This window comes from Heterocephalus glaber, unplaced genomic scaffold (assembly GCF_053883595.1).
Source record: "Heterocephalus glaber isolate CG9 unplaced genomic scaffold, H.glaber_assembly_v1.0 deba00001442, whole genome shotgun sequence".
Taxonomy (NCBI): Eukaryota; Metazoa; Chordata; class Mammalia; order Rodentia; family Bathyergidae; genus Heterocephalus; species Heterocephalus glaber.
In genome coordinates, this window is record NW_028258296.1 from 51,447,545 (window position 1) to 51,468,856 (window position 21,312).

The window sequence follows — 21,312 nt, forward strand, 5'->3', positions numbered from 1 at the left end:
TGTTTTCATTTTTTTCATGCAGAAAGCAAGCTAAGAGTGAATGCCAGCAGCCAAGTCCAAGAGATCTCCATCAACTCCAATACAGTTATAGAATGTAGCATCTTGTCCCAGCACACTAGAAACCTCCAGTTAGCCATTACTTGGTACTTTTCTCCCATTTCCACTCATACATCTTGGCTGAAGATCTTGGAAATGGACCAGACCAATGTTATAAAATATGGGGATGAATTTCACACCCCACGGAGAAAACAAAAATTTCACACTGCGAAAGTTTCCCAAAACTTGTTTCAGCTCCATATTCTGAGTGTGGATGACAGTGATCAGGGCGAATATTACTGTGCTGTGGAGGAATGGCTCCTGACTCCAAATGGCACTTGGCAAAAACTTGGAGGAGAGAAGTCTGGACTAACAAAATTGAAACTCAAGCCCACAGGTAAAATTTGTGAGTGCATGAGCTCACATCTTTCTGTAGAATATCACCTTCTCTTGGGTAGCTTCTATAGAGTGTTATGTGGAAACAAGTAAAAATATGACCTGGAGTTACAGGAATACTGCTCACCTACAGTGCAGTTACGAGAATGACTGCAAGAGCTGGTGGCACACCAGAGGATGGAGGTCATCTGAGGTGAATCAATCTGGGGTTTTGAGAAACTCAAGTAGGAGCAAGATCCTGTGCATAGGTTTGCTTATCAGTCTAGCCGCCTGGCCTGTGCAGCTACCCAGGGTATTGTATCTCCAGATCTCTATAATAACAAGCTGTGTCACTCCAGTGGGACTCTACTGTAATTTGGCAGAGAAAGGGTAATACGAAGCATATTTCTCCCACTGTGAACAGAAACTGTACAACTCTATGGGGATGTGTGGAGAAATTGCTTTTCAACATTTGGCTGCCTAAACATAAGGCAAATAAGAGTAGTTAACTGTTGGAATGGCTTACTGAGGGAATCTCCTCTTCCTCAGGAGATCTTTAAAAATGTAATGGAAGTTCCATCCATCCTCAGGGCTCTGAGTGCTGCGGCCTAAATGTCGGCAGGCTTGGTCAGGTCTCTCAGCACTGGTTAGGTCACCTCTACTGTTGATTAAAATTAAATGGATGTCACAGCTAAGACTAGGGGACTGGATCAGATCCAATAGCACAATGCAAATAAGTTGATCTAATTTGGCACTTACTTTATTATTTTCAAGGCAATGTCAAAAAATATGTTTATAATTGAACACTACTATTCATGAGGTAACAGGAAAGCAAAGATAAATCGGGCAGAGCTCTTGCCTGTAAGGGGCTCACAGTCTGTGGAAGCAGCAGGGGCATAATAGGATCTCTTCCTGCTGTTCTGGTTCCCCTTTTCTTCTTCAGGGCCCTCTTCCTGTCCCTGCTAAACATGAGTGTTCCTCAGGGATGCATCCTGGGCCCTTCTGCTTCTTATTCTCTGCTTTTCTCAGAAGATTTTAAACATTTCCCCAGCTTCAAGTACTACCTTTGAGATGACAACTCTGGGTCTTTATGCTCTGCCCTGATCTCCTGGGTCCTAGGCCTTTAAACCTAACTGCCAGCTGTTTATTTGTACACAGAAGCCCCAGAGACCCTCATCCTGAGCCTGCCCCAATTGCCTTTATCATCCCTGCCAACCCACTAGACTCATTTATAATATTTCTGCCCTCTGCATCTGTGTGACTACTGCTGAATTCTACAAGAAAGTTGGCCGAGGAGAGGCCAAAACAGCAGTTCAGAGGACCCAGCTAAAGCTGGGTGATTTTTAGTGGCAGGGTCCATTGGGCAAGAGGAGAAAGACAAGTGACTGGTTTGATTCATAACAGAGAACATTCAGGCAAATGTGAAAAAAAAAGGACAAGGATCAAAGAAAACTGTTAAAAATGAAGGTCTGATGTTTAAAGAATATCAGATGGGGTTTCCAGTCTGAACGTCAAACCCCTGTCTTTTTGTCTTCTAGGAAGTAAGGTGAGTGTCTCCAGAGTGTACCAGATAGAAAATGCTACTGAGCATGGAAATGTGGACATCCACTGCAGCCTTGAGGGCTCAGGGGGCTCGACGTCCTTGTACTCTGTGACATGGTTCTGGAGCAGAGAAGATGGCAGGCTTCACATGCTGGTGCACCTGCAGCACAATGGCTTGCTGGAGTATGGGGATGAGGGACACAGGAGACATCTGCACTGCTACCGTTCATCTCCTACAGACTTTGTCCTGCAGCTGCATCAGGTGGAGAAGGAGGATGCTGGGGTATACTGGTGCCGCGTGGCAGAGTGGCAGCTGCATGGCCACCAGAGCAAGTGGGTCAACCAAGCATCAGATGAGTCACAGTTGATGGTGCTCACAGTGCTGTCTGCAGGTAACTAGGGGTTACTCTGCCACAGGCTCATGGTCATGAAAATATTTGGCTCTCCTTGTATTCTTTCCCCTCAGCTCTGATTTGCTTTTCTTCAAGGTAAAGATGATTTCCAGATTTCCTAAAGAAGATGGCTTTACTACCTCTCTCAGAAGCAATTCATTTGAACAAACAAGGTCTACCTGAGGCTTAGGAAACAGATACTTAAATTACAGGTGCATCTGTCTGACCTCTTGTGCCCTTCCCTTCCCAAACAAAAAAGCCATCAACATCATGTCCTTTTAAATAAACAAATAATTTGTGAAGCAGACATCCTTACCTTGGTAGATCTTACAATTTCAGAAAGATGTTCAGCTCAGCAGTGGAATGAAAATGAGAGATAGTGAAATGATGATTTTACATTTTGACCTGACTGAATCAGAATCAATTCCATCTAAATATTTCCCTAGTCAAAAACAAAAACAGAACAACCTTTCTCAATCAATGACTAAGTACTACCCTCCTTGTCTTTCTCTATACTCAAAAAAACTACCAGGACTTTGATAGTAGTGTAGGTGTTAAATTTTTCCATTATTTTAAGAAATACCTGACATAAGCAACTTATTAAAGATGAAAGGTTTATTTGGCTCACAGCTTTAGAGATCGCAAACATAGTTAGTTGGCCCTGTTCTTTTGAGTCCATAGCAGCACATCATGGTGGGAGCCCTTAGCAGAGCAAAACCATTAACTTCATGACTAGGAAGCAAAAGAGAGAAAGAGAAAAGGCCTAGAGTCCCACTAACCCTTTTACGGACATGCCCCCAGTAACCTAAAGACCTTCCACTAGGCCGCGTCTCCTAAAATCTCCATTACCTCCCAATAGAACCAAGCTGGAGAGGAAGCTTAACCTTGTAAAACAGAAGTAAGGTTTTAAAAAGATGAACTCTGGAAAGGGAACATTAAAAATTGAGTGGTCTTTGTATTCTTCACAACTGAAAAAGCTCAAAAGCCTGTGCAATGACCCACCAAGGATTTTCTGTGAGACTAATATCAAGGAAATCCTTGTAACGTAGCATCTGGATTCTACAACTTCAGGGTGCTGCAAGGTCCCCAGAGGTTGGAGTCAGATAAGCCTAGGCTCTGATCACAGCTTTACCACCCACTGCCATGAACGCACATCGTGGTTACTTGACTTCTAAGAGCCTGAGCTTTCTCAGAAAATGAGGATCATAATACAAATGTTTTTAATATATCTAGGGCCATTTCTGAGATGTTATAAGGACTAAAAAAATGTGAACCCCACTTCCCCTTTACCTCCAAGCATGGTATAGGCATGTACACACCATGTATGTGTACACACATATCCATCTATGAGACAAAATATTTTAATTTGTTTGATAAATATATGAAGTTCTGAGAACATAAAAATGTGTGTGACAGAGCATGTTCCCACAGAGTTTGTTGTCTAGTGGGGGAGTCAAATCCAACATGATAGGTGCCATCAAATAAGTGTTCCCAGGATGCTGAGAAAGCTCAGGTGAAGGCTCAGGTTGGGAGGAGATCTGGGAAGGTGCCCTAGGGTATGGAACCTGCAAAAAGGGCAAAAGATAGTGCAGAGAAAGGAAAGGGTAGGCAATATGATAAAAAGACATGAAACTTTATGTTATGTTTAGGGAACTTCATAGTTGAGAATAGCAAAAACTGCAGCCATGTGGTACAATGGCCAGAGGTGAGACTAGTAAGGGGCAAAGGACACAGATCTCAAATGTGACTAATGTACAAGTCCAAGGAAGTGCACTTTAACATGACAGCTACGGGGCATTACTGAACAAGTCCAAGGAGAGCAGTGACATCATCTGACTTGGGTTTTAAAAGTTCCCACTGGGAGAAGTATAAAAGGACCTTCCTTGCCTTTTCTTCACTACCTTGCGTCCTCACCAGTGACTAACCCAGCACAGAACCATAGCTGTCTGAGTCTTTTTGCCTCATTCTCTGACCCTAAATATTAATGTCTTAATCTGAAGAATTATCTCTGATTAATTGATAGGCCAGGCTATAAGGCTTTTCTGGGAACTGGATTATTTGTAGTTATGCAGGTCTTGTTGCTATTTCCCAGCTTTTATTTGGATAAGGATTTATTTAGAAAGTCAATTCTTAAGGAAGGCACACATCCCCACCACACTGAAATTTCTGGAGAGGCCATGGCATTTATGTTTTTCCAGTTTCCTTGAATAAGTCTTGGCACGTAGCCATCAACAAATACTTGATGAAAGAGTGAGGGAGTCCTCAGTTAGACTGATCCAGGATGGGCTCGCTTATTAGGGGATGCACTTGCTATTAGGGAACCTTTATTTCTTGGAAGGAGCCAACTCTCACATGACTGCATATGGCCTAGTCAATTTTCCAAGTTTTGAGTTGGTGGGCGGGGAGAAGTTGGTAGCCCTTGTCATCCTATGCTCCTCATAAGTCAGCATTTCTGAGGTAGTGTCAGGAAGAAGGGCTCCTTATCCTGTGTCTGGCTGTGTGTGGAAACAAGTTATAAACTAACCTCATGATGAAGTGTTCTCATTACATTTTGGCTCTATTTTGCAGGCCTTATATTTGAGCATCGGGCACTTACTCAAATTGATTCTGAATGCCAAACCTTAATGGTTTTGAGTGTCACCAATTCTAATCCAAATATGGGTGAGAGGCAGATGGTGGGAAATGGTGACTGTGGGATCCAGAGCAAACCCTGCCCTCCCGGGAGAGGTAATTTAGAACCACCAGAGCTGACAGTTGTTAGCTGTCAGCCAATTTAGCACTGTGAAGAGTGCACTTTGCTGTCCTTTGATGGCAGATTGCTCTAAGCGGATCAACCTCCCCCCCATTAAGATAGTCAAGCCCTCTGGCAGTCCCTTCATGGCAAAGGTTAGAGTCTCACAGCAGAAATCCCATTACCAGATTTCTTCCTGCCTCTTCCATGCCAGCTCCATCTTACTCCTGCATCCTAGCAACTGTGACACTTGGTGCCACACTCTCATAAGTCTCTGCCTCCCATGACTAGAACAGGAAGCCAGGACTGCCTAAGTAACCATATGACTCTCAGATGGATGTCACCCAGGTCTGGGAACAGAACAATCAGCAATTCAAGAAAGTTAGCTTCCATCGCTGTGTCAAAATACCCGAGATAATCAACTAATAATGAAAAGTTTTATTTTGGCTCACAGTTTTGGAGGTTTCAGTCTATGGTGGTTGCTTGGCTTGTTGCTTTGGGCCTATGATGAGGCAGCACCTCATGGCTGCAGTGTGTGGCAGAGGAAGCTGCTCATTTCATAGCAGCCAGGAAATAGAAAAGACAAGGTGGGGGGTCCTCACAATCCCCTTCCCTTTCAAGGCCACCTCAGTGACCTAAGACCTCCCATGAGATCTCACCTCTTAAGGGTTCTAGGACCAAGCCTTTGACATATAGGCCTTTGACATATGGGCCTTTGGAGGACATTTTAGATCCAAACTATAGCACTTGTTGATCCTGTGAGAAGTCAGTAGGCTCTGACCCTGCTCTCTGCCTGGTCTCTTAAAAGAAAGTTACCTGTGATTTGCTCAGCTTTCCCAGTAGCATTCTAACTGATATTTATTGCTTACTGACTGAACACATGTTCTAGGCACTATGTTAAGTGCTGTATTATGCATGATCTCAACATAACCCTAGAAATTGTTGTTTCTGTTTGATTGATGAGGAAACTAATGATTAGAGAAGATAAGTAACTTATCCAATGTCAATAACAGTAAATTGAAGAGTGAGGATTTAAACCTAGCTCTCTCTGAAATACAGCAGGTGCTCATTTACTACTCTGGACAAATGTCCATGGCCAGTGCTCTTAACACCCAGACTCTGCTCTTATTCTCTTTCAGCGTTGCAGCTTGTGCCTTCTTTTAACCATACCTTCAAGTGTACTCTGATGAGAAGTGGCAGAATACTTGTAGTCAAGCCAGATCATTTTGGAGATGAGTCCAGTAGAATGTGGAAAGGGGACTTAAAGAACTAAAATCTAGCTCTGCCATTGCTTCACCTTTCAAAAAGAAAAACCAAACATAGAATGGAGAATACAAAGGAGACTAGACAAACTGTAAGCCGTAAGCCTCGGCAGCTCTTTTCCAGCCCCACTTAGAGCTGCAGGGAGGATATTTACTTTGCATCACATGAGGCAGCCATCTCCAGGTTCCTGTGTGGTCAGCACTCCTGCAATTGACTCATTCGCCAGGCTCCACTGAGGTCCTATGGGCAAAGTGCTGCACAAGATCACAGAAGCCGCAAGCCCTACGCTCCAAGAGCATACAATGCAGGACTTGAGCAAATGTTTGGACTCTATCTTGATTCCCAATAAAGAGGTGCTCTTCAACATGTAAAATGCATCAGCAATACAACAAAGGAATCCTTGCAGCAGGAGTTTGGTCAAAATGACCTCTAAACCTCTTTTCATCTCTGAGATCTACAATCCCATGAATCCTATACCTTAACCTTTGAGGAAGAGATTGCTTATGTCATTACAATTTTCCAAAAAAAGCACAGCTATTGTTGGCATCATATTTTTTTCAGAACAGTCCTGATTTCAAATATGATGTCATACATAAGTGACTAGGAAACTACAACTGATGGTTGGCATCTCTTTAAGCATATGACTTTCTGCTTCAAGAGTCTGTAAACCTGGTTATTTGGCCAGTGGCTTAGGGCACTGTTTCCTGGAACCTGTGGTAGTTGCAGTCTTCCGGCACTGCATGTCTGTCTGCCAATGGTGCTTCCCAGGGGGCTGCAGCTGCCAGGGGATCATAGGCTTCAGCAGGCCTTTATATAGTATCTTTGGCCCCTGTGGTTGCAGCCAATCTGATTAGCACAAGTTATTGAACACATGTGCTAGGCACTGTAGGGGAAGCAGAAACAAATGACACTATCAGATATACTCTAGTAACTCTAAAGAACCAAAGGAGGTAGCAAAAGGGAATGGAAGAGTCCTAAACAAAGGGCTGTGTGAGAGGGAACAAGAAAGGGTACTGTGCCCAAGGCAAGGTAGGACACACTGGCAGAGAAGGTGTGATCCCACTAAACCCAGAGGACCTGGAAGATTACATGCAGGGAGTGATCTTTGAGGAGCACAAGGAAGGAGCCAAGGGGGGGGTCCCTGGACTGAGGTGCTTGGGGTCCACACAGGGGTCAGGAGAAAAGGGCTTGCTGGGCAGATGCAGCTGTGTGAACGGACGGTGCAGTGGTGTGTTTATTTTCACAAGTAGCTGTGGGAATTCTTCAGTTAAAAATTCAGGACAAGCAACGCAGTTGAGATCGAGGGCTGAATTATAGATAACTTTTCTGAGGAAAGAAGATTAAAGGAGTGGTTTTTTTTTCCCTGTTTTCCTTTTTTTTGGTTTTGTTTTGTTTTTCATTTTGGCTGGTAGTTTTAAGTAGGTCATTGGAAATTGCTGGGCAAGCGGGAATTGCACAGCATGTGCCTGGGGGCCTCTCCTCGCCCCATCCTGTGCTCACACATGCAACTTAAGGGGTCTCTGCCACTTGGCCTGTTATTTTTATATATATTTGCTTATAACAATAAATGGAGAAATGCACACGATTGATTAGACCGTATAAGTTGGATACTGATTATTCTGTATTTTTTGCCTTTTTGTTTCAGAGCCCACATTTCAAGCAAGGATATGTTCCTCAGCACCTTTACTCTATTTTCTAGTTGTCTGCCCCATTGTCCTGTTCGGTCTTCTGCTGATTCTCCTCCTCTGCTTATATCAGAAGGCCAGGAAGTTGTCGAGGCAGAGTCTCCGCGCACAGAAAGAGAGGTCCCTCTGGGTGGGCATGAAACGGGCTGGAGGTGGGACCACAGACAGACGAGAAGATGCTGAGGAAGATGAATGCAGCTGAATCCTGAGAGGCACCTGGAGTTGGAGTGTGGTGGGACTTTCGAACTGGATTGGCTGGAGTATGAAAGAATTCTGATTCTGACCTTTACTATATCTGTGGCTTTGGGCGCATCACTTGAGGCTCATAGGAACATTTAGTGAGCACTTATGTGCTCCCTGGAACTGTTACGTGTTTCTTTGTGTTTTACCTTGCCTACCCAGTGTAGCCTTCAGAAGTGAACTTCGTCCTTGTTCTAGTGCCTTCCTCCCACAGCCTGGGTCCTCACACAGCATAGAGGAGCAAATGACCTCCTAAGGCAGAGCCCTGGATGGGCACTCTCCTCACTCCTCTCTTACATCATTGATCCTCCTGGAAACACTGATGGCCCAGTCACACTGGCTCCAGGTAATCTTTGTGCTCTAGATAAGAGACATAGGAAGGAGTCTGATGTCAGCAAGGCAAAAGGAATTGGGAACATGCTCTTGTTTACTTCAAATCTGCCTCCCCAACTGGAATGTGACTTCTTTCCAGGCACAAATCCAACTATCTTCCCCTAGCTCATCTACAAATGCCCACTCGACAGCTGAAGAGTAGGAGAATCAGTATTGATTCTTTGACAAAATGATAAAACATTTTATATATTGATGGGGGGGTGTTTGGTTTTGTGCTAAAAGACTTATTAAGTCATGATGAAGGAAAAATCTTTCTTCTGTCCTTTGGAATAGGGTGGTTGTGCAGCCATGATCAGTCAGTGCCAGGGCTTCATGTCTCCCTACCACCAAGAGGCCCATGGCCCCTGGTACTTACTTTCTGTGACCTGACAGTCTGGGCAGTAGGAAAGGACTGTGATAGTATCTGGAGGAGGAGGGGTCACAAGGCCACCACCCCTCCTATTCTTGCAGGGCTGGGGCTCAAGACAAGCAGCAAGTGAAATCTGATTCTTAAGGGCTCCCCACCTCACAGCCTGGAAGACTCCAAGGTGGGGCCATCATGCCATAAGACTTCAACAGGTGTCCCTGCTGACCCTGGGGCTCCCTCACCTTTATTGCAAAAGCTACTCAGACCCAGCTGTACCTAGAATTGCAAATCAATCAATGCCACCTAACAGACTTGAGAAAACACATCTATTTATCGTGTAGGTGACCAAATGGGGTTGCTTTCACATGCAGTAATTTGCATTTCCAAGGAGAGCAATTTATTTTTAATTATTTTTTCAGGCACACAGTCCTCTCCAAATGTAATTAGTTCCTTTGCAAGCAGATTATTGGTGGCTGTGAGAACTCCCTCCGTAGACCTGCCGATTTCTTAAATTCATCTCCCTTTACAGCCTTATTTGAAGGACTCCAAATGTTTTCCTAAATATGTCAACACATTTACTTCTCTCTCAGGTAGGGGAGCATATTTTTTCTCAACACAAAGCTGAAATTAAGACTTCTTAGAGAGCATGATGACCCCTTCTCCCCATTCTTTAGAAGCCTGCATTTTAATTGGGATTTTGAAGAGAAAGAAAACGGAGCCCCAACCAGAGAATCAATCGTAGACTGGATGGTGGTGCTGCCCATTTTCCTGGAGCTCTCCACCCCACCAGGTCACCTCTCTTGGACCTGGTTATGTCTTTCAGGTCTTGGCTCAAACACCACTTCTCACCTTTGAACCCAGCACTGCACAGGGGGACACACACAGATATCAAGGCCCCACCAGAGTGAAGCAGGGGGACCATTTCCCAGCAAGTGCTTCTTGCCTATCAAGCACCATGTTGGGTGCAAGGACCCAGCAGTGACACGGACATAGCTTCCTCCTGTTTGTTCTGGATGGGGAGACCTACAGCTCATTAGATTTTCCTAGAAGCGACATTGCACTGTTGGTCCCATTGTGAGTTTTCAGACAACTAAAACCCCGAAGTCTTCATTTTTCAACTTTTGAACTTTTAGAAAAAATTTTACTGTGATCCAATTCAACAGACCCTTTACGTGAACCTTCTCTCCAGTTATGCACTTGTTCATTTTAGTGTTTGAAACCAAATGCAGGGCTTCACTTTCACTCATTGATTTCAACTTTTCCATTCTGTATCACCACCTGGTTTTGCTTTCAGCTTTTTGATATAAATCCTTTTTGGCAACAGGACAAGCCTCTATCTCAGGGATTAACAAACCATGGCTCAAAAGGCCAAATCCAGCCATGAGTTTTTGAAATATGTAATGTATTAGAATAGAGTTGTTCCTATCCACTTTCTATCTATGGCTGCTTTCGTGGTAAAACGGCAGAGTTGAGTAATTGCCAAAGAAACCAGATGAGCTGCAAAGCCTAAAATGCTTACTCTTTGACCCTTCACAGGAAGTTTGCCAGCTCCTGCTTTTTTGATGGTTAATATTCTGTCTGTCCTGGCTATATATTATGTTTCTGGGAAACTTGATTTGACCTATTATATCTCAATCTATTATAAATCTGATTTGACTTAATAAATAATCTCAGGATTGCTGTCTAGTCAAAGCCATTCTGCAGTTTGAATCCTTCCTTTCAGGCTCATATTAGAGCTCATCACTCCTGTACAATTCCATGCCATTGTACTGAGAACTTATTCTGTGCAAGCCAAGTTGATACAGAGACAAATAAGGCATAGTTGTTCCCTTAATTTTTCTACCCTACTGAAACATGAATAGCAATAAGTAATTTATGTGGAAGGTGAATGCAATGACGGAAAATTATATGCCATGATAATTTATCACAATTATACATGATCTGTTCATCATCTCAGTCTTATGGCATCCTTAAGTCTTACAGTATCGCTGTCCTGTGAGTGAGGAATTAAAGCCTGGAGAGGTTGAAATTTATTCAGGATCACACAGGCATAAGCAGAAGAGCCCAAGTTGAGGTCTTCTGATCAGTCCTAGACTCTGCACAATAATAAACACTATGCTCAAATTCAATGCTATGAGAAAACCTGCTGGTAGTAATATGTACCTCACATGGTTATTATGGTAACTAAATCAGATACTTATACGGAGATAAGTTTAAGGCATTTCAAGTAGTAAATGAATGTTAGTGTAACCCAAGTTATCCTAATCCCTATCAGTCTTGGCACATAAATAAATGATATCAGTAGTAATAATTCAGATTCTACAGGCCTTCATCACAGGGTCTTGACCATCTACAGTGTCTTTTAAACACTTCTGCAAATTCCCCAGGATCCTGAGAATTCATATGAGCTCTGTCTGTAAATATTTTCTTTTACAAACAATTGCATTTGCTTTTGCCAAAGTTCTTTCTTTATACAGTCCAGACACCATCTAACCTGGGACCAGGCTGAGAGACAGAATATGCTATATCCTCTTCATTTCCCACTTTTCTTCTCAGGAATGTATGCAGTAACCTGTTCCCATCGACCCCTTTTCTTCCTGCAGGTAGCTGATGCAGTTTTGCTGATGGAGAGGTTCCCCCAGTGGCAGACAGGGTCAGAGATGTCTACATTCTCTGTAGGCTCAAAAGAGACTTCTGTTACACTGGCTATTGGTGTATAACTGTAATGGAGTAAAGTGCTAGTGGCATTTAGCAAAAAAGGAGCTAGCATTGATTTGGGCTTATAAGCACTGATATATATTAATAGGAGAAGTTGGGGTCTAGGCAGAGGGAGCCCCATAAAAAGTATAGGATAGCTGTGGTTTCAGTGTCAGTTCTCTGGAGGAACAATGAGAGATAAATCTGGAAAGAAAAACCAAAATTGAGTGGATGGAGAGGGGCAGGAGAACAGATCTCTTGCACATGCATAAGAACTTGGACTTATGTGGTAGACAATGGGGAGCAGCTGTGCCTTAGGAGAACAAAAAACAGCAGCACAGATGTTGGCTGGGTTTAGGGCAAGGCAAGTGGTGTTACCAAGGAGAGGCACAGCAGCCAGCTGCAAAACAATCTTCATTTTCCTAATTTTTATAAATGGAGATATATCCAATTTTGTGAGTGTTGTGAGTATAGAGCAAAATTATCAGGAAGTTTTGAGTATCATATCAGGGTCATAGAAGTAGCTAAAATATATGTCAAATACAATGAGACACATTATAAGATTCTTCTTGTGTTTAATAAGTATTGGTTAACCTAATTTTCTACTAATGAGTATAAAAGTTACATTCATTAACTATCTCGATTGGCTTGCAATTTATCTTTTTGATGCTTCCTTTTACATTTAATGTACTTGTTAGAAATCTGAAGTTCTACCATGTCACCTCGGAATACAAGGCTTCTTCTGGATCAGCTCTGGCAGCCCAACAGAGATGTTTTGACTAGAAGCATAATTATCACATTAAACCATTTGCAGAGACAAAATACCACATCGGATAAGGACAGTGATTAAGAAGTTTATTTGTTATAATTAACTACTATAGAAAAATCCAAATTTCCTGCTCCTTTAAAGTTACAATGGCAGGGGTGAAAAGGGTGTGTGCTTCCAATTTAAATTTCCTCTCAGTAGTAGAAGCCTTAGCCAATTTATCCTAGTTCCTTTAGGGTACTTTGTCCTCTAGCCATGCCAAATTACTTGCTGGCTCCCAAATGTGTTCCTGATTTTGCATCTTTCACTCTGGAAAACTTTTCCTTTTCTATGCCCCACTGAATTGACCTCAGACTTGCTGAGGGTGTTCACATGAGAATCTAAGGGAAAAGAATACTGTTTGTTCTCTCATTTGCATGTTCTGGACTGGATCATGTTCAAATAGAGAGAGGCACAATGCAAGCCCCAATCTTGGAGAATCCACTATCCCCCACTCATGTCTTCAGCAGCTGTAAGATTACCATCATCTTCCCCAATGCCACCATCTCTTGGGCTGTTTCTCTGTGGTAATATGGCATGGACATGGAGAAACCCAGCAATATGGAATCTGCCCTACATCACTGGAGCAATTTTATAGCCTAGTACTTTATTTTTGTTATGTACAAGACAAATCGTTCTTCAGTGTGAAGGATTTTCAACATTTTTTAATTGTAACAAACCATTGAGAGTCCTGGGTCAATAGAATACACTATGACAATAGTAATTCATGTTCTTTGAGAACACATGTGTATATATAGTGAGGTCATAATTAAAACATGTATCAGTAACAGTTCTTTGGCTACATTAATACTATAGACCAAGGATCATCAATTTAGATGTTTTGGGATCTAAGCAGGTAAATGGAAAGGAAAACAATTGGTGTGGGGATAGTCTTTAGGGAGTGATGAAGGCTAGAGCAATTGGAGCATGTATTTCTATTTAAAAGCACTCAAATCCATATTGCACAGGTAATTAAAACACTCTAGAAGATGGAATTCTCTCCCTTGTAGTTCTGCATCACATCCTAAAGATACCAAATCTCTGCAATCAAAACAGCATCTGAAGATTAAGCCTACAGCTAAAGATCATGGAGCTATTTGCCCAAATTTTCTTCTAAAAGCTTTGTTGTTTTACCACTCAAAACTAGGTCTATAATACATCTCAGATCAATTTTTGTAAAAATTATTTTTTGTGTAAAATGTTCAGTAGAAGCCTTGAATACTACTGATGGGAATGTAAAATGGTACAGCTGCTGTGAAAAAAACACTGAGATATTTCCTTTCATTTCTTTGTCTTGTCTTACTAAAAAAAATAGAAACAGAATTAACATATGATCCAGCAATTCCACTTCTGGGTATACACTCAAAATAATCATAAGCAGGAACATGCGGAGATTTTGTACACCCATGTTTTGGCAACATTATTCCCAATAGCCAAAAGGCAGAAGCAACCCAGTGCCCATTGATGGATGCATGAGTAAACAAAATATATGTGTGTTAGCTTTGCATCACTATGAAAATAATACCTGAGATAAACAATTTAAAGAAGGAAACACTTATTTTGGCTCATGATTTTAGGGATTTCAATCCACAGTAAGAAGGGTCCACTGGTTTTAGGCCTACAGTAAGACAGAAACATCATGGCAGAAGCTCATGGCAGAGAAAAGCTGCTCACCTTAAAGCAGCCAGGAAACAGAGAGTTGAAAGAGCCAGAGAGGAAGGGGCTGGGTACCAGAAATAGTTCCAAGGTCATACCTGCAGAATCTACTCCTTCAACTAGGCCCCATCTCCTGTTTCCATCATCTAATAATCCCATCCAACTATAAGTTTATCAATGGATTAATCCACTTGTTGAAATCACAACCCCCAGAATCTAATTATTTTCTAAAACTCCATCTTCTGAGCACATGAGCTTTTGGGGATACATTTTAGATCTAAACCATAACAGTATGTATATAATAGAGTATTAGTCATCTTTAAAAAGAAAATTCTGACAGATGTCACAAAATGGATGAACCTCAGTGACATTATGCTAAGTCAAGTAAACCACTCACCAAAGGAAAAATATGGTATGATTGTACTTATACTAAGAGTCAAATTATAGAGACAGAAAGTAGAATAGAGGTTACCAGAGCTAGGCAAGGGGATAATAGTGTATTATTATTTATTGGATTATAGAGTTTTTGAGAAGACAAAAAAAGTTCTAGAGATAGATAGTGGTGACAGCAATAATGTGATTGAACTTCATGCCCCTGAAGTGTATACTTAAAGTGTTTAAAATAATAAATTTAATTTTATGTATATTTATACATAGATATTATATTTACATATATTTTAGCACATTTAAAAGTAAAGTAAGAATGGGCATCATTATAAACACCTGTAATCCCAGAACTTGGGGGGCTGAGTCAGGAAGATTGTGTGTTCAAGTGCAGCGTGGGTTGCTGAGCAAAATCCTGTCTCAAAAAGAAAAAAAAAGTGAAATAAAGGTCAAGATTCATTTCTGTCCCATTGTTCCAATATTATATTTTTAAAGGAATGTCTTTTTCATAGCGCAGAAGCATCTATATAACAAAAATTAGATGAATATTATATTTTTATGTACTGTTTAAGAAATCTTTCCATAACCTCAATGAAATTCAACAATATATGAAATCATAACCAATCATGATTTAGTCACAATTACTATTGTTCATGATTAATTACAGGAATGCAAAGATAACTTAACATAAAAATTCAATTTATATAAATTATTAGCAGGATAAAAAAGAAAAACACTCGATCATTTTAATAGATGCTTAAAGAGAATTTAATAATATTCAATACTCTTGATAATATTTCTCAATAAACTAGTAATAGAAGAGAACTTTCTAAAGTTGACAAAGAGTGTCATATTCAGTGGCAGAATACTGAATTCTTCTCACCTATAGTTAGGAACAAGATGGGAATGCCAGCTGGCACTGTGTTTCTGGAACATAATACTGAAGGTCCTAGCCAATGTAATCGACAAGACAAAGGAATAAAAGGCAAATAGATTTCAACAGAAGTTAACCTGTGTTTAATCTCAAGTGACTTGATTATGTTTGTAGAAAAATTTAAAATGCCTACAAACAAGGGTACTGGATACCAGATCAACATAAAAATGAACTATGTTTTATATCTTAAAAATAAACAATTTGAAAATTATAATAGCATAAAATGTCAAATTCCTTGGAATAAATTTAACAAAAGATGTGCAAGAACTCTACATTCAATACTATAAGACATTGCTGAGATATTTAAAAGAACTAACTCAAGAGAGACCCCATTTTCATGAATTGAAAGGTCAGTACTATTAAAATGTCAATTTTCTCTAAGTTGAATAGATTTGATACAGTTGTTAGCAATGAGGGGGTGAAAATTTTGTTCCCAGGAGCAGGGGTCCTCAACCCCTGGGCCATGAACTGATATGCTTTGTGGCCTGTTAGGAACTGAGCTCCATAGCAGGAAGTGAGCAGTGGGTGATCAAGTGAAGCTTTATCTGTATTTACAGCTGTTCCCATTGCTGCCATTACTGTCTAAGCTCCACCTCTTGTCAGAGGAGCGGTGGCATTTGATTCTCACAGAAGCACCAATCCTACTGTGCACTACAAGAGATCTAGGTTGTGTGTTCCTTATGAAAATTCAATGCCTGATGATCTGAGATAGAGCTGAGGCAGTGATGCTAACACTGAGGAGCAGCTGCAAATGAAAATTAACATTAGAAGAGAGGTTTGACTGCACAGAAGCCATCAAAAATTAATTGCTTACAGATTTGTATCAAAATGCTATCAATGGGTGGAGAATAACAAGCTGCAACTGCTGGCAAGTTTCATAGTGAGTTTATGTGCTTCAATTGTATAGCTACATCAGTGGCGGGCCTAAAGTCAGAATCCAACATTTATTTTAGCCTGCATATGGCCTGCCCACTATTTTATTTATTTCTTCCATCTACATCTATTTTCCACAATGCACACTTGTCTCAGTCAGTTTTAATAGCTCACAAGCTAACCCCATCTGAAACTAGTAAAACACAAATGTTATTGGAGAGCTTCTTTGAAAAGGAGGAAAGACCCAACAATGAGACAGCAGAAGACTCTAAGACTGCCAACAAAAAAAAGCTAAAAGAAAATACCAAGACTCCTACTTAAATTATGGGTTCATTGCAACAAGTGATTCACATTCTTCAAACCTGATTTGTATGATACATGTCCAACTGAACCATGAAACTTTCACAAATGGTTTATCACATGGAGACCAAGCACCTTACATAAAAAGACAAGCCTTTGGAATTTTTCAAAAGAAAAACATGAACATAAATAGCAGAAGCAATTATTGAATGGAAGCATTTTATCAAATGTATCTGCACTGAGAACATCATTCTTAGTGGTTAACCACATTGTTTTTTTTTTTTGTTTGTTGTTTTGGCACCTGGGATCGAACTCGGGACCTTCTGCTTGTGAGGCAGGCAGCAGAACCACTGAGCTAAATTCCTGGCCCAGTTAACCACATTGTTAAAGCTAAGAAGCCCCTTTACTATTGGTGAAGAGTTGATCCTGCCTGCTGCTAAGGATATTTGTCATGAACTTATAGGAGAGGCTGAAGTTCAAAAAATGGCACATGTTCTTCTTTCAGCTAGCACCATGTTAGATGAATTGATGAAATATGAGGCACAATTGTTAGAGAGGATTAATGGGTCACCATAGTAAGTAATCAAGGTCAACAAATCTACTGATGACAAGGCAACAATTTTTGTTTTTATACAATATTTTTAGAACGATGTACATGAGGATATGTTATGTGTACTTCTGTTGCCAACTCATACCACAGCTACAGAATTTTTCAAGTCTTTGAATGATTACATATCACAAAAATTGAATTAGTCATTTGTGTCAGAATATGCACAGAGGAAGCAGCTGCCATGACTAGATGGCTTTCTGGTTTCACTACTTGGGTCAAAGAGGTCTCTTCTGAACATCAGTCTATGCACTATGCCATCCATAGAGAAATTCTGGCTAGTCAAGAAATGTCACCTGAACTTAACAGCATTTTTAAAGATGCGATTACAGTTATCGGCCACATTATAAGCTCTTAATTCATGTGTGTTCACCAAGCTCTGTGAGAATATGGACACAGAGCACACATATTTTCTCTTCTACCCAGAAGTGAGGTGGCTTTCTAAAGGCAGATCACTGGCCAGTTTTTGAATTATGAAAGTTACTTCAGAGATTTCTTTTAGAAAAACAGGCATCACTGACAGCACATTTCAGTGACTCGGAATGGGTCAAAAAACTTGTTTCCTCATGTAACATATTCAACTTGCTCAACAAACTCAATTTGTCACTTCAGGGGAGAACAATAATTGTGTTCAAGCCAGAAAATAAAGTGGATACATTTATAGTTAAACTGAAATTATGGAGGTGGGATTTTTTTACATGTCTCAAACAACAGAGATTTTGAAAGAGATTGAGTCAGAGCCTTCTTTCTTCCAGCTGGTGCATGATTACCTATCTCAGCTTTCAGAAGAGTTTGAGTATTTCTTCCCAACCACAAAAGATCCCCAAACTAGGAAGGAATGGGTTTCTGACAAATTTGTAAATAAGCCAGTTGAATTGATTTTGACCTTGCTAGAAGAGGCTCACTACTTGAGATAGCAAGTAACAGTGACCTAAAAGTATGTTTGAGACCACTTCAAATCTCCATATGTTCTGGATTAAAGTCAAGGCAGAATATCCTGAGACTGTCACAAAAAGCACTTAAGCTTCGATTTCTAACATCTTATCTTTGTGAACCAGGGTTTTCTGCCATGACAGCAACCCAATAGAGATTATGGAGTAGACTGGAAAAAGCAACACATTTCAGGTGTTGCTGTCTGCCACCATCCCCAGATGCATTCTATCTAGTTTAAGAAAACAAGCTCAGGGCTTGTTTGGGATTTTTATTTGTTTAGGAAAACAAACTCAGGACCTGTTTGGATCCCTTGATTCTGCATTATGGTGAGTTGCATTATTATTCCATTATATATTGCAATTTAGTAATAGTAGAAATAAAGTGCACAGTAAATATAATGTGTTTAAATCATGCCAATACTAGTCTTCCCCTGGGTCTATAGAAAAATCATCTTCCACAAAACAGGTCTCTGGTGCCAAAAAGGTTGAGGACTGCTGCCCTAGAAGATATTTGGCAATTTATGGAAAAATTTATTTTTGGTGGTACTGGGAATTGAATGCAGAGCCTTTGCACTGAGCTACATCTCCAGCATGTTTTATGTTTTTATTTTTGAGACAGGGTCTCACTAAGTCACTAAATTGCTCAGGCTGGGCTTGAACTTGTGATTCTCCTGTCTCATCCTCGAACAGTGCTAGGATTACAGGTAGGCACCAACACACCTGGCTTGGAGACATTTTTTGTTTATATCATTTTGACAACATGAGGAAGTGCTACTGGTATCTAGTGAGTAGAAATTTGGAAGGCCTCTAACATCCTGCAGTGCATAGCATGGTCTCCTTCCCCTGCAACAAAGAATTATCTGGTCCAAAATTTCAAGAGTCGACTCGAGAAACCCTGATTTAATGTCATCCTAATTCTAATTCCAGGTAATTTTAGGAACAAACTCATCTAACAATAAATTAAAATACAATCTAAGATCAACAAGACCACATTTAAGAATAAAAAGTTGATGTTATTACATGTTTAAATCCCAGAGCATTCTATAAAACTACAATAATTAAGGCTGTGGGAAATAAGCCCATGCATAAACAAAGAAACTAACCAAGAATTGAGTCCAAAAATTGAGTCCATCCTTATATGTACATTTACCTAATTTTCATTATAGGTTTGACTGTATTGGAGAAATAATTTTCTTTCTAATTAATGGTGCTGAGTAGTTGGATGATAACATAAAAAAATGAACCTTGGCTCCTTTACATTTTACATAATATAAGAAAAATGATATATTAGACATTAAAATTAAAAATTTCTTTTCATCAATAAACATTATGAAAGTGATGAGTACACAAGCTACAGACTGGAGGAATGAGTCACAATGCATAACTAACAAAAATCTAATTCTCAACTGTTTACTGAACTTCTATAAATCAACTTTAAAAGGACAGTGCACACAACTCAATTTAAAAATGGGTGAAAGACATGATTATCAGTTGAAGAAGAAAAAGGTACATAGATTTTGCAAAAGATGTCAGAATAGTCAATAAGCATTTCAAGTCTATTGAGTGGTTTAAGCATGAATTGGGGGCAATGCCTGTGAAGGAAAAAGAGGGATAGAGCTGGAGAAGATGAGAAGAGCCCCTGATACTGATGCAGGTCTGAGTCCTGTGAAAGGAAACTGGGAAGAAAATGGACTATGTAGGAAGAACATCAGTCTGTAGAGCAGTTTTCAGTACTCTGAGTGACGCTAACAGAGAGTCTCTGAACAGTGGTTGCCTATTGTAGGAGTACCTTAGGGGCAGAAATAAGTATCTCTGCCATGCTTAGGCTTTGGCTGGAAGGCCTAGGGGAAGTGTAGCATCAACATGAACATCATGATACATCTGAAGATGTAAATGCTGGAGGTTGTCAATCAGCTGTGCTTTCTGCAGTACCAGTAGGTTCCCTTGAATGAGTGGTGTAGTATGCAGCCACTGCATATGGAAAAAAAAATTCAACATTACTACTAATAAGAAAAAAATGCAAATTTAAATAGTAAGATACTTTTATATGTGCCCCAAGATGGCTAAAATGTAAAATACTGACAATATCAAATGCTGGTAAAAAATTTGGAGCCATCAGAACTCTAATACATTATCGGTAGAAGTGTGAATTTATTCCAAGTATTTTGTAAAATAGTTTGGTAGTTTTAATAAAACTAAACATATACCTATCCTACGACTCTTGATAAACAAAGAAATTAATGCTAATGTTCATCAAATGACATATATGAGTATATTCATAGCTTTACTCATCATTGCTAAAGACTGGAGACAATTCATTGTCTATCAATAATAAATGGATAAATTATAAATGTTTTTACATACTGTAAAATACTACACAGTAATAAAATAAACTATTGACATGCATGGCAATATGGATGGCTCTTACGGTGTTTTTGGGTAAAAAAAAGACACAAAAGGATATTGTTATTGTACCTCATATGCTCATAGTCAGGACTTTTTGGAGCTGGCTGGCTCTAAGGTGTGTGATACTGGGATTAAGGTATTAATGTATGGTATTAAATTAGTCCACTGATTGGAATTAGCATAGTTCTGAGTATGGATAATGGAAGCACCACCCTGGATGTGGGTGGCAGCAATCAATAGACTTATAGCCTGGATGGAATTTAAAAGGAAAGCGGGAAGGCAGGTTTACTGCTGCTGCTGCTTGCTGCTTGCTGTTTCCTGCTGGCCCTGCTGTGGACTTTTTCTCCTCCTCTGCCAAATCCCTCTGCCATGCCGCCCTGGTTTGGAGCCAGCCAACTATGAACTGAAACCTCTACAAACTGTGATCTGAAATAAACCTTTCCTCCTTTAACTTGTGACTGTTGAGTATTTTATCTCAGCGATAAGAAAAGTAACTAACACAGATATGAAGTTCAAGATAGACACAAAAGGACATTAGCAAAACTAATCTATGGTGAAAGAAGTCATAATAATGATTTCTTCTGGCATGGCATATTGACTAGAAGTTGCACAAAGGAACTTTCTGAGACAACTGAAATGTTCTGCATCTTGACCTAGGTAGTAGTTCCATGAGTATACATATGTGGAAAAACTTCACCAAGCTATTTTTTTTTTT

The 21,312-nt window shown here is 40.2% G+C and overlaps 1 protein-coding gene across 2 annotated transcripts in view; it reads left to right on the forward strand.

Moving 5' to 3' along the window:
- Positions 1–21,064, forward strand: part of Cd101 (CD101 molecule) — a 52,162-nt gene extending 31,098 nt beyond the window's left edge. The window contains exons 7-9 of one of the 2 annotated variants that reach the window (XM_004854125.3): positions 23–433; positions 1,950–2,345; positions 7,985–21,064. In XM_004854125.3, coding sequence (XP_004854182.2) covers positions 23–433; positions 1,950–2,345; positions 7,985–8,226 — 1,049 coding nt within the window. In that variant the 3' untranslated portion in view covers positions 8,227–21,064. Of the gene's footprint in view, positions 1–22; positions 434–1,949; positions 2,346–6,215 lie in introns of both variants that reach the window. The other variant, XM_087213314.1, reaches the window with a different exon arrangement.
- Positions 21,065–21,312: the final 248 nt, after the last annotated feature.